Consider the following 12,497-nt stretch of genomic DNA (forward strand, 5'->3'; position numbering starts at 1 on the left):
TGTGTGTGCGTGTATATATCTGTTAAATATATCTGTGCTTAACTATAGCCTGCTTGGGGAAGGTGGAGGGGATGAAAGGGGGAAAAAAAGTAAAAAGGGTACACGGCAGAGAACAAAACAGTCTACAAGGAAGCAAAGAAATGATGGACACTCATGAACATAATTTCTTCTACTATTATATATCCTTTCTTGAACTACAATTTACTGTTATATATTTTTATAGATTTATAGATTTTGAATCTTCCCTGATGTTCTACTGGGCACATGAGAATATTCTGTTTTGTTATCTTTTCTTTTCTTTCTTTTTTGATTTTTTTAAATGAACCAAAAAAAATAATAAAGGGGATCTGGGCAGAATTCTTATAGCAGGTAGAATAGCAGCTAGATGGAGCAGTGAATACAGCACTGGCCCTGAATTCAGGGGGACCTGAGTTCAAATGTGACTTCAGACACTTAATACTTTCTACCTGTGTGACCCTGGGCAAGTCATTTAACCCCAATTGCCTGGAAAAAAAAGAGAGGGTAGAAGATTAGGTGGAACTTAAAGAAAACCAGGAAAACCAGGAGGAAGATTTGGTGGGGAAGAGGAACAGAAGTGGGAAGGCCTAGGGAACAGTCAGAGAAAATCCCTAGTCCTCAGAGACGGAATAACAAGGGGACCAGAGTAAGTTACTTAGAGAGTGAGAGCAGTAAGGTAACGAGACAAGGTTATAAAGGGCTTTGAGCATCAAATATTTCGTATTTGGTCCTGGAAGTGAGAAAGGAAGCAGTATACTAGGTTTATTGGTTACAATGCTTTTGGTTTTGTTTGCCCTTCTCAGGGTGGGAATAGTAATAGGTCTGTCAATAAGGAAAGAGGGTTATTGAATCTTTTTAAATGCACAAATGAGAACAGAAGAAAGAGTAGAATGGAATTGCCATAATGGGGCAGAGCCACATTAAAAGTTCCACGTTTAAATGAGGTGATTCTGGACAATTCCAATAGTTGTGATGGAGAGAACCGTCTGCACCCAGAGAGAGGACTGTGGGGACTGAGTGTGAACCACAACATAGCATTTTTACTTTTTTGTTATTGTTTGCTTGTTTGTTTTTTTTTCTTTCTCACTTTTTTTCTTTTGGATCAGATTTATCGTGTACAGCAGGATAAATGTGGAAAATATGTTTAGAAGAATTTCACATATTTAACCTATATCTGATTACTTGCTGTCTAGGGGAGGGGGACTGGAGAAAAATTTGGGACACAAGGCTTTGCACGGGCGAATGTTGAAAACTATCTTTGCATATATTTTGAAAATAAAAAGCTATTATTAAAAAGAAAGTCCCCATGTACCATTCACTCAGAGGGACCAGCCATAATCTGTGGTACCTTGTTCAATCCTTTTCCTAGTCTGTTTTTTGGGCTTTTTTTATGTGAAAATGGTTAGTGGTGGTGGTGGTGGTTTGGGACAGAGAGATAGGGAAGATGCTTATTGGATTCAAAAACAATCTAGAAATATCAGTCTTTTGAAAGTACTGTGATCATAAACATAAAACTTTTTGTATAAATAAAATTAGAGCTAAATAATTGAAGTATTTATTGTTCATAGTTGCTTAAAACCAATATAATAATAATGACAATTTTGCCTAACTAATCTGTTGATTCAATGCCATTGCAATTCAATTACTAAGAATTATTGTACTAAGTTAAAAAAATAACAAAGTTCATTTGAAAGAACAGAAGGTCAGAAATTTCAAAAAACCAAAGGGGGAAAGATGTAAAGGAAGCAGATAGAGCAGTATTAGACCTTCAACTATAAGATAAGAGCATTGTTGAAGTGTAAAATGGATAGTTTGTATTATTTTAAATTTAAAATTTCTGGTATGAATAAAATAAATAGTCAAAAATAGAAGAAATGCAGAAAATTGGGGAGAAATTTTCATAGAGTCTCTCAGGTAGAATGTGATGGAATTGGAATATTGTTGTAGTGAAGAAAATGATAAGCTGGTTGATTTAGAAAAATATGGAAAGGGGCAGCTAGGTGGATAGATCACCAGCCCTGAAGTCAGGAGGACCCGAGGTCAAATCTGTCTCAGACACTTAACACTTCCAGGCTGTGTGACCCTGGGCAAGTCACTTAACTCAATTGCCTCAAAAAGGAAGGAAGGAAGGAAGGAAGGAAGGAAGGAAGGAAGGAAGGAAGGAAGGAAGGAAGGAAGGAAGGAAGGAAGGAAGAAAAAGAAAGAAAGAAAGAAAGAAAGAAAGAAAGAAAGAAAGAAAGAAAGAAAGAAAGAAAGAAAGAAAGAAAGAAAGAAAGAAAGAAAGAAAGAAAGAAAGAAAGAAAGAAAGAAAGAAAGAAAGAAAAAGAAAAATATGGAAAGACTTGGACTTGTGAAAGAAGATGCCATCCACCTTCAGAGAAAGAGGGGTCCCACAGCCAGTGAGTGTCTGGGGCTGAATTTGAACTTGAGAAGGCTTGTAGGCCTGGCGTTCTAGCCACTGCCCCTTGATAGATGACTGCCCCTTCCTGCCCCCTCAGCAAAGGTTGCCTGCTTGGTGGGCAGTGTTGTGCAAGAGACTGATTTAAGACCTTCTTTAATTAGATTACTTTCAACTGAGCAACATATGTGTGTAAAATGTATGTGTATAAGTGTATATGTGTGTGTGGTGCCTTGTATATGTGTGTGCATGATGTATATGTGTGTGTAAATGTGTGCACATGTGTGTATATGTATGTGTGTTGTGTATATCTATGTATGGTATATTGTGTATGTGTGTGTGTGTGGATGTAGATGTTGTGCATGTACATACGTGTGTGTGTGTGTATTTTAAGTAATTGCTGATGAGGATGCTGAGGATAGTTAGTTAGCATTTAGAGCAAAGCATTCTACAAATATTACTTCATTTGATCCTCCAAATGACTCTGGGAAGTAAGGTTCTGTTAAGTGCCTCATTTTACAGTTGAGTAAACTGAGGCAGTGAGGTGACTCATGCAGAGTCACCCGGCAGAAGTGACTGTGGTCAGATTTGAACTTGTCTTCCTGATTGCAGGCCCAGTACCCTATGTACTGGGCCTACTGTGTGCTGGGCACAGTACAAAGTGTGCTGGGAGAACACGCTTTTCTTGCTCTCTGGGAGCTGACAGCCTATTGGGGGAGCCACCATGTCTGCGAGCACATCTTCCACACCAAATAAATGCAAGAGAGGCTCTGGGGAGCGGGAATGAGGATGGAGCTCCTGAAGCGGGGGGAAGGCATCCCCCCACAGAAAGCGCTGCCCTCCAACCCTGACGTCCTGAGTTTGGGGCTGGGGACCTCTGAGAGAACACCCTCAGCACCCCAAAGACAAACCGGTGACTTTGGTTCATGACCGTTGCCGCCTGGGGGCTGGGCTGGGGTGGGCAGCTCCTCCTGCCCTTGCTTGCCCCAGTTTGGAAGCTTGCCTTTCCATCCAGCTAGAGTTGCAGACATGAGAGTGGGCTCCCCTCCCTCCCCAGGAAGAGGAGGCTCCCAGAGACAGCTCCGGTTACCGCCGGGCGGCCAGGACGCCGTCTCCCAGCTGCCAGCAGCCTCCTCTCTTCTTCCTGGGACCACCGGGATGGAGAGGCCGGGCCGACAGGCTGTCTGTCCAGCCCCTGGGCCCCGGCTCACACAGCCCGCTCCCGACTGGGCAGCTCCATCTGCAGCCGGGACGCGAGCAGCAGGCCCCCCGGCCCCTCACAGAAGCGGGCCTGTGGCATCCCCGCCGGGGGACAGGTAAGAGTGTGGGGTGCCCCTGGCGGCCTCTCCTGCCTGAGGGAGCCTAGAGCCTCCTCCCAGTCTCCATTCCAGGAGGGAAATCCAGCAAGATCAGATGGCCAAAGCACTGGGACTGGAACCCGATGGCTGAGGGGGCCGAGATGGACTCAGTGGAATCGGGCATGCCGGGGGGAGGGCCAGGGCACAGAGTGTGTGTGGAGGGCGTTGTGTCTATGGGGGGGGGGGGCGTTTATATAACACGAGTTTGCATTTGTGGCCCAGTACGACAACCGAGGGAAGGCCCCCCGGCAGGGAGCCAAGTGGCCATGGCTCCCTTGGCTCCCCTTTCTCAGGTTGGTCACCAAGGATGGCCGTCTCCAAGCATTTGCCCATCCTCGTCTCCTTCCGCCTCCCGGCACAACGCTGAGGTGAGCCGAGGGCACAAGCCCTTCTCCCTTCTCTGGAAGGCCTTGACCAGAGAAGCCGACATACAGAAGGGACACCTTGTCGTTGGGTCATCACCCCCAGGCAGTCCCACTCTGGCCGTGGCCCCCTTTCTGCCACCTCCACCCTGCCTGCTACTGGGATGGAGACGCCAAGGGCTTTGGACCACAGGAAAGAGAAAGGGAGAGGGAGGAGAGGAATAGGGGGAGGAGGAGAAGGAGCGGAGAGGAGGCGTCTGCGGCCCAACCTGCCCTCCTTTCTCTTTGTTGCTCAGCTTCTCAAGGGCTCTGTGGATCTGGGCGAAAGGCCAGGTCCTCGCTTCACTGAGACCTTCCCAGGGACAGAGTGGGGCTTCAGCGGCTTCCTCCCATGGTGAGCACCACCCTTGCCCCCAAACTCGGGAGCGCCGGTGGCAATCCTGGCAGCCGAGCCACCCTTTTTCTGGTCCGTTCCCTTCTTTTCATAACCTCGACTGATGGCCCAGTTCAAACCTCCCATGCCAATTAGCTGCACGACTGTCAAAGCCTCCCGGCTGCCCTCTGCTTGGAGTCTCTCCTCTCCCACCCTTCCATCCTCCCATATTTGGGCTCAAAAGTTCTCAAATGACTTGTTCTTGCTCTAAAGTCTTTACTGGGCCACAAACGCCCAAGGCCCCTGCAGAAGTCGATCATTCCTCTCTGTGATGGAAGTGGGAGAGGATTTAAACTCCACCTGGCTTTCCTGACCCCCGTAGTGAGACCCGACTTCCCTTTACAGTCATATCTCTGGGCAGCGAGGTGGCACCGTGGATAGAGAGCACCAGCCCTGAAGTCAAGAGGGCTTGAGTTCAAATCTGGCCTCAGACACTTAATACCAGTCATGACCCTGGGCAAGTCACTTCACTCCAATTGCCTTATGAAATAAACTCCCACAGTCATACCTCACTCTGGACTCCAGATTGCCCTTCTAGCCACGGGCCATTTTCTCCGCCTCCTATGATTTGCTCCAAAAAGTCCTCTCCCACAGAATGCCTCCCCTTGTCTAATTCTTCTAGACCCAACTCAGATGCCACCTCCCTCAAGTCCCCGCTGGTTATCCCAAAGGCCTCCACGTACCACTCTACCTTTGCCTGTGTGAAGGCTGTTTCTCAAGCAGACCAGAGGCCAGGGGCTGGACCCTTCCCCTCCCAACAACAGAGTCGGCCCCCGGGAGTCTAGGTCGGCCGTATTCTGGCTTCTCTCGGGCTAGGAGCATTTAGACCGACGGTCCCTGCTTTGTCTTCCAGTCGATGGGACTGCAGGGGAGGCCCCATCTGCTGCTTTCCGAGGACTCTGCTGTCTGCCTCCTAGTCCCAGTCACACCCACCAAGCCCTGCACAGGGAGCTGTTGCTGACCCACAGGAAGTAAAGGGCCCCCTCCCTGCATAGGCCGATGGTGGGAGAGGGTGGCATGGGGCAGGCCACTGAGGGGAGGTGGGCTTCGGGTGGAAATCCTTCCCTCTGCTCCCACTCTTGTGTACAAGTAGGAGAAATGGCCTTCAGGGAGGCCTCGGCTGGACAAGGGGCCCCACTTAGAGGCCAAGCCAGATGCTAGAACTCATCCCACTTCCAATTCTCCTGCCCCTTTCCCCAGGGGCCTGAGTCTACGGAGCAGGCCCGAACTCCTTCGCGTGCTGGAGAAGAGACAAGGACCTGGACCCGAGCCCACTCCTCTGCAGGAGGCACTTCATCGTCGGCAACAGAAGCAACAGAAGGTAGGGGCTTTGGGCCTGTTCTAGGCTGGCTCTAGGAAGGAGGTATTCGGCCCAGAGGGGTCCATGGACCTAGGTACTTGGGAGGAGCAGAGCTATCCCAAATGGATCTGCCCTAATATGAAATCTTGGGCCTCTCCCCGGCTCTTTGGGGGCCCATCTTCTCATCTCTGAAATGCTGCTGTATGATGGTGTACCCCCTCCCCCTAAAATCTAATGCGGAGATGGAAATCTCAGCCTTCACCCTCTCCCCCCCTCCACCAAGCAGCAGCAGGAAGAAACGAAGAACGAGGGTCAAGATGAGCAGCTGGAATTCGTGAGGGTCCGCGAGCGGCTCCGCCACCGGCCACCTCCTCAGCCCCCGAGGCCCTGACGCCACCTGTGGCGATCTGCCCTCCTCAGGTCCTGGGGGTGACTGCATCTCCCCGGCCCACCTCCCCCAAGAATAAAACACTAACACGTGTTGAAAAATAAACAAATCATTTAATTTATGACATGTTTGAGAACAAAGTCAAGGACAAGATGATTGGCACTTTTTGTCTCCCTTCTCCACCAGGTGGAGAGGCCCAAGGGGGGGGTGGAAGGGTCAGTCAATAGCCCTCAGATGCAGATGGAGTGATGGCATTGGTGGGATGGGAGAAGCTCTTGAAGCATCAGGTGACGTGGAGGCTAAATAAGGCGCCAAAGAATGAAGCCCTTGAGAATACTATGGGGTTTGGGCACCACTCCCCCAACCTCAGGAGAGAAGGTTCCCAGGGGAAGTCTAGGTGGGGGGCTAAAGCAGTTTTCTTCAGGGAAAAGATTCCCAGAAACCTCCCCCCATCTGTCCAAATGTAATGGGGGTGAGGAACATAACCGTGCTGGGTCAGGTCAATTCCTTTTCCAGCAACATTTATCCAGACACGAACACTGTTCCAACAAAAGGCTTAAAACACAGCCAAACAACAAGGCACTATGGATAGGACCTGCAGAAACCAAATGGGCCACAAAGACACTCCCAACAGGGCCTACCGCAAAACAACAGCAGGAATATCTTCCTGTGCCCCTATTCACCCCCCAAGGGAGGCTAGAAAGCAAGAGTGAGAGGCAGAAAAGGTCAAAATGGGGCCAGAACTCTGCCTCCTCCCAGGGCCCAGAAGGAGCCCTCAGTTCTGGAGACGGAAGGGGTTGTCATCACCTGCCTGCATGAAATAGTAGAAAAAGGCCAGAAAAAGAGCGAAACCAAGAAAGAGAAGGAACTGGACCCAAATGGGCACCATTCTGCCATTCCTTCCAATCTCAGCCCCATAGCCTTGACCAGCTCTAATAGCCTGACGGGCTTCCACCCCTGAAGGCTGGGTGTACCAGCGGAAAGTTGGGGAGGTTGAGGAAACTGGAGTGGAAGATGAGACCATTGGACCAGAATAGAAGGACGAGTCAGGGCTCGAGTCAGGAATGGATCGGTAGTAAGAAACATGCTGGTAGGCACCGCTGCCCTTGCTGTAGTAGAGTGGGTCACTATCGAGAGAGAGAGAAGTATCAGAAAGACTCAACCTTGCCCCTGGCCCTCTCCCACACCTCCAATGCAAGGCCTCCTCTCCAGGAGCACTGCCTCGAGCCCAAGGCCCCCGCTGTCTCAGAAGCAGTTTCTCCAGCAACAACTTTCCTCCTTGCTCCCCAATGGTTACAGTTCCCCAGTGCCGCCAGTGGCCAAGTTCTCCAATGCCCCCAATGGTTATAATTCCCCAGTGCCCCTCATGGTCATAGTTCTCCAGTGCCCTCGATAGCCATAGTTCCCCAGTGCCCCCAATGGCCATAGTTCCCTAGTTACCCCAATGCTCTCAGTGGCCATAGTTCCCCCAGTGCTGAGGACCCATTTCTTTCTCTAGTACTACATTCCCCTTGAACACACACAGCATCCCTTGGCCCACATGGTCGACTTCTTTGAAGAGCCCTCTCCCCTGGTGTGGCCTGCCCAAATACCCCCTGGTCTTTAAGAGCCTGATCAAAAGCCCCATTCTCCAGGGTCTCTTGCCCCACTTTCCCTGCTGGAAGTGGGTTTGCTTTCCTCTGAATCCCCCAAACGCTTGGTACTTCCCTAAGGCCCCTTCCTCTCATTCCCCATTGGGCCTGTGTGCCAGGACCAACTGTTTCGCCCCTGCCAAGAAGCCGTGCACCCTTCTGGTATTCCAGCAACATGTGCCCAATGAAGGCCAGATCTCCCCACCCCCATCCCTCAGCCCTGTTAGTGCCAATGGGAAGGCACAGAACGGAAGCCAGCACAGAGTGGCAGGATGAGAGGACACTTACGTGTCCACGTTCTCCTCCTGGGCTGAAGGACAGAGAATATTCTCTCTTATCTGTAACAAGGCAGAGAAACAATGCGAGGTCAGGCTCGCTGGGAGCGGGCCGTCATTGTTCCTGCTGAGGAGAATCCTGAGATTGCCAAGGATTGCCTAGGCACTCCCCCCCCCCCCCCGGTCATGCCCTGCTAAGGAGAGGAGCAGCTGCCTCCTGGGACAGACCTATCAGGTAACCAGCCACTTGCTGGCCTGCTGCTTATGGGGGTGAAAGAACAGGCGCCCTGCCCCCATAGCCTCATTCTCTATCTCCAAGGCCCCCCCCCACCAATGGGCCAGTGTGGGCTGCTCTGCAGCTGTTCCGTCTCCTGCTCAAATAAGGAGCTGGATGGTGTTTCTGTGCTGAGTTGACTTCCAAGCCCCCGCCTCTCAAGAAGGAAAGTATGCAGGGTCCCCCCTTAACCTCCTCTCCCCCACAAAGCTTTGGTTGGGCAGACAGGAAGCCAATTAGTCCCCTTTTCCCACTAAGAGAGGCAGGGACCAGTATTTGGCACTGCTCTACCAAAAGCAGGGGGTGATTAGGGAAGGGCCACCCCTCCCAGCCTCCATTAGCCATCTCCTTGGCCCTGTACTCAGTGACCTTGGCATCCTATATGGCACATTTATTCTGCTTTCCAGGGCCAACTGTCCTGGTGGGGGCTGGAGTCTCAGTCTCTGATTCCTTCCCTAGCCAGACTGGGAGCTGGTCAATGGAAGGCCTCGGCCAACTTGTTCCCTCTCCACACCTCTATGTCGAGGTCAGAGCCTCAGAATGAGGAAAGCTTGGCTTCAAGAGTTCTGCCTGGTGGGGGGGGGGGGAGCAGTGCTCAGCAATTAACCTGGATTAATTTAAGGTAATTTTTCTGTTCCTAAAATCAGCCTTCTGCCCTGCCTTGGACCCCTGGGAGAAGTGGAACTGAGTGGTTCAAAATACCCAGAGGCAATGAGGTACACAGCAAAGGGCCTGGGAAATAGGTGGAAATCCAGGTCCTTCTGCTTATGAGGAAGGCTGGTTAGTCCCTTAGTTTCCCAAGATCTCATTTTCCTGTCCTGGAAGTTGGGAGTCCCTCCTGTTTTAGCTCACATGGGCTTCTGGTTCTAAATACATGCTCCCCCTTATGGAGGCTAAGCTCTTCTTTGTGGGCAACTGAGAAATTTGGAAGTGGCCTTTTCACCAAGAGCTGAGGGGAGGGGAAGGACTGAGGGGGCTCCTCAGGAAAGCAGCCCCCCTTGCCTCATGCCCACATGCTACCCAGGAGAAGAGGATAGTGACAATCTGTCTCAAAGGCCCTCTGGGGAATTCTACCTAAAAAAGATTATGCACGTATGATATTACGTGGCAAATTTGAACAGCAGCTCATTCTGTTTGTTATTAGAGAGGGGGCAGGGGGCAGTGCAGCGGGGCCCAACTCTAGCAATGGATTCGTGCTGTAACACTGACTTAGAAAACCATAAATTCACATTGCCTATGTTGTATTGGACTGCCATTCATTCCAGTCAATGGTTCCCAGTGATGTTCTCATTGAGTTGAGGGGTCACTTAGGAGTTCTGCTGGCTGTCCACAGGCCTGGATTGGATACCACTGATGTCACGTTTAGCAAGCCAGCCTCAGAACAAGGAAAAGTTGGCTTCCTGTCTTACTATCTGACCCATGGGGCCTAGAGGGCCCTGAGTGCTCTAGGTAACTTGCTAAAGAAATGATGCCATGTGTGATACACAGGGAGCATCCTCAAGCAAGAATTCACTCCAATACCAATGGCATCACGTTCTAGGTCCTCACAGCCTCCTTTTAATAGCTGGCTGAGAAGGCCGATGGGCTAACTGACTTTGGCAAGGAGGCGGTGGGGATCAGGTCAGGGGCTCGCACTCACCCGCTGGCGTATATGGTAGGTAGGCCCTGTGGCACTCTCACTGCCGTGTCTTGTGGAGGGCAGGGTCTCCAGGAAGCTGGTCTTGGCCTTGACTATTGGATTGGCTGAGGCATCATCAAATTCCCCATAAGTCTTGGTAGTTGAGTAACTCTCTTCATAGTAATTGTCAAAGTCAACTGGAAGGGTCACAGAGGAAGGAAAAGAGAGAGAGGCAAAGACCAACACTATGGTAGAAGTGGCTAAATGGGGCAATGCCCACCTGTGAATTGGAGGTGAGAAAATCTGAGCCGGAACCTGATCTCACTGATCCCCACTGCCCGCTTTAGTTTCCTCATCTATAAAGGGGGGATGATAATAGCACTCTACTCCCAGGGTGGCTGTGAGGACCAATGGCCATATCTCTTATATGCTTACTTAGTATGGTACCTGACACAAGACTAAGCACTATATCAACGTTGGAGGCCAAGACTCCAGGCCTGGGCTTCGAATAGCCATAGAGGCTGCCAAGGGCAGGCCCCGATTACCTCCAATTCTGAAATAGTTGCTCTCGCCTCCCAAACTCCCTGTTGGGCCTAATCCATGAAATGAGAGCACAAATGAACGGACAAGCAGTGTGTCTGAGGGGAAAGGATATCCACATGAGCAACAGGGATCAGAGAAGCCAGCCCAGGCCAGAAGGGGATGGGCCGGGGATACAGGGCTCAAACAAGATCATGGGCCTCCTCTCTCACCTTTCTCACCCCGGGGCCTTCCTTGGGAGCCCGGCCTATTTGTCTTGCCTCAAAGCACCAGCATGTGGGAGGGGGGGTGCAGCTAGAGAACAACAATGTCCTTTGCCTCCAAAGCAGCCCCATTCTTCTGGGCCGCACCCTAGATGTACACTGCAGGCAGCCGGGGAGAGGCAACGCCAAGCCAGGCAAGGCCCTACCACTCCCTGGGGCGAGCCTGAGCTCTCCTGGGACACAGGAACCACACTTACTATCTTCCAGGGATCCATCTTCATCCTGGTTGGAATCATAAGCTTCGCTCTCAAAATCCTCTGTGGGACCACAGAGAGATGCTATGTGAGCGAGGCCGCCTTCCCTCCCCGGGAGCTCCCCCCTGCCAGGGCCCGCCCCCTCACCTGAGTGTTGGTAAGTGCCGATGGTCCCAGGGGCAAGCTTGGTTCTCTGGCTCTCATATTCGTAGATTTTCTTCTCATACAATTTTCGGGTGGAACCTGGATTCGTGGTGGATATTGCCAAAGGCCCCCCCCCAAGCAGCCCCCAAGCCTTGAGTGGCCGTGGGAGCTGGGGGGGGCGGGTGGAGAAGGGAAGGAGGAGAGGAGGCACGCCCCCAGACACTGCCCCTCTGAGGGGGGGGAGGGTGTCACCAAATCCCCAGAGATCTCCAACTCTGACTAGGGATGCATCGACCACTGTCCATCCCTCTCGGCTTCAAGGGCAGAGTGGCAGGGCCGTGTTCTTAGGCCTCGTCCTCGGTGGGGAAAGGGGGGCAGGGCGGCCGAGGCCGAGACCCTGCGGCCGGCAGCGCCCGTTTTCCGTGCCCGCCTCACCTACTCGGCGCCCTGCCACGCCCCCTGGGCTCCCGGAGGACCTCGGAGATGTTCCCTTTCCCCCTTCACCCCCCCACCTCACGTCGCCCCCATCCTCCCCACTCCTTAACCCATTTCCTCCCCCCGCCAGGCCTCTGCGCCCCCCGTCCCCCCCTTCGCCCCGTTCCCCACCCTGCCGTTTCCCCGCCCCTCCCCCTTCTCCACACTCACCCACTATGGGCCCGTGAGGGATGTTGTAGAGCTTGAGCATGCGGGAGAGCTCCTCATCTGACAGGCGACGGTAGTCCTCCATCTGGATACCTGAGGGAAGGCCCGACGGAGCCAGAGCGGGTGAGCCGCCGCTCCTCGAGGAGCCGCCCGGCACGCCCAATCAAGAGAGGCCGGCCGCGGCGGGGCTTACCGCTCAGTGAGAGACCGGCGATCGCGCCTCAGCCAGGGAGAGAAACAGCGTCGGCGGGCAGCAGAGCGAGCAAAGGCGAACGAGTGCAGCCGCGACGGGAAGTGATCGCCGAGGCGTGGTTTGGGCGTGGCCGGACGGCTGAGGAGGCGGGGCGCGGCCGGCCGGGGGCGACGGGGCCGTAGCCCAGGGGCGGAGGGGGCGGAGCCAGCAGGCGAGAGCGAGGCTGGGGACTGGAGGAGCCATGCGTGATCTAGGCGTGGACGGGCAGTTGAGGGGGCGGGGTGGAGCCGACGGGGGCGACTGGGCCCTAGTCCAGGGGTGGAGGGGGCGGAGCCATCGGGCGGGGGCGGGGGGGAGGGAAACGCGCCGCAGAAGGCTGAGCGGGCCCCGCCCCCAGGCGCTCCGAGCCCAGGGTGTGGGACGCTGGCAAAAAAGGCCGTTAAATGTATCCCAGAGAAACCTTTTT

The 12,497-nt window shown here is 52.7% G+C and overlaps 2 protein-coding genes across 3 annotated transcripts; one reads left to right on the top strand and one right to left on the bottom strand.

Moving 5' to 3' along the window:
• Positions 1-3,445: 3,445 nt before the first annotated feature.
• Positions 3,446-6,321, top strand: LOC141549083 (uncharacterized). Its single transcript, XM_074278406.1, has 6 exons — positions 3,446-3,732; positions 4,068-4,142; positions 4,433-4,530; positions 5,423-5,540; positions 5,770-5,890; positions 6,156-6,321. The coding sequence occupies exons 1-6, from the start codon at positions 3,446-3,448 to the stop codon at positions 6,258-6,260; spliced, it is 804 nt and encodes a 267-aa protein (XP_074134507.1). The 3' UTR covers positions 6,261-6,321.
• Positions 6,322-6,350: 29 nt separating this feature from the next.
• On the bottom strand, positions 6,351-12,162 carry EMD (emerin). Of its 2 annotated transcripts, XM_074278140.1 has the most exons (7): positions 12,032-12,162; positions 11,842-11,931; positions 11,200-11,295; positions 11,056-11,115; positions 10,077-10,252; positions 8,177-8,226; positions 6,351-7,384 (listed from the first exon to the last, which is right to left on the bottom strand). In XM_074278140.1, the coding sequence occupies exons 2-7, from the start codon at positions 11,921-11,923 to the stop codon at positions 7,033-7,035; spliced, it is 816 nt and encodes a 271-aa protein (XP_074134241.1). In that variant the 5' UTR covers positions 11,924-11,931; positions 12,032-12,162; the 3' UTR covers positions 6,351-7,032. The 2 variants fall into 2 exon arrangements, with proteins under 2 accessions (XP_074134241.1, XP_074134242.1); XM_074278141.1 differs by lacking the exon at positions 11,056-11,115.
• Positions 12,163-12,497: the final 335 nt, after the last annotated feature.

This window comes from Sminthopsis crassicaudata, chromosome X, assembly GCF_048593235.1.
Source record: "Sminthopsis crassicaudata isolate SCR6 chromosome X, ASM4859323v1, whole genome shotgun sequence".
Lineage (NCBI taxonomy): Eukaryota > Metazoa > Chordata > Mammalia > Dasyuromorphia > Dasyuridae > Sminthopsis > Sminthopsis crassicaudata.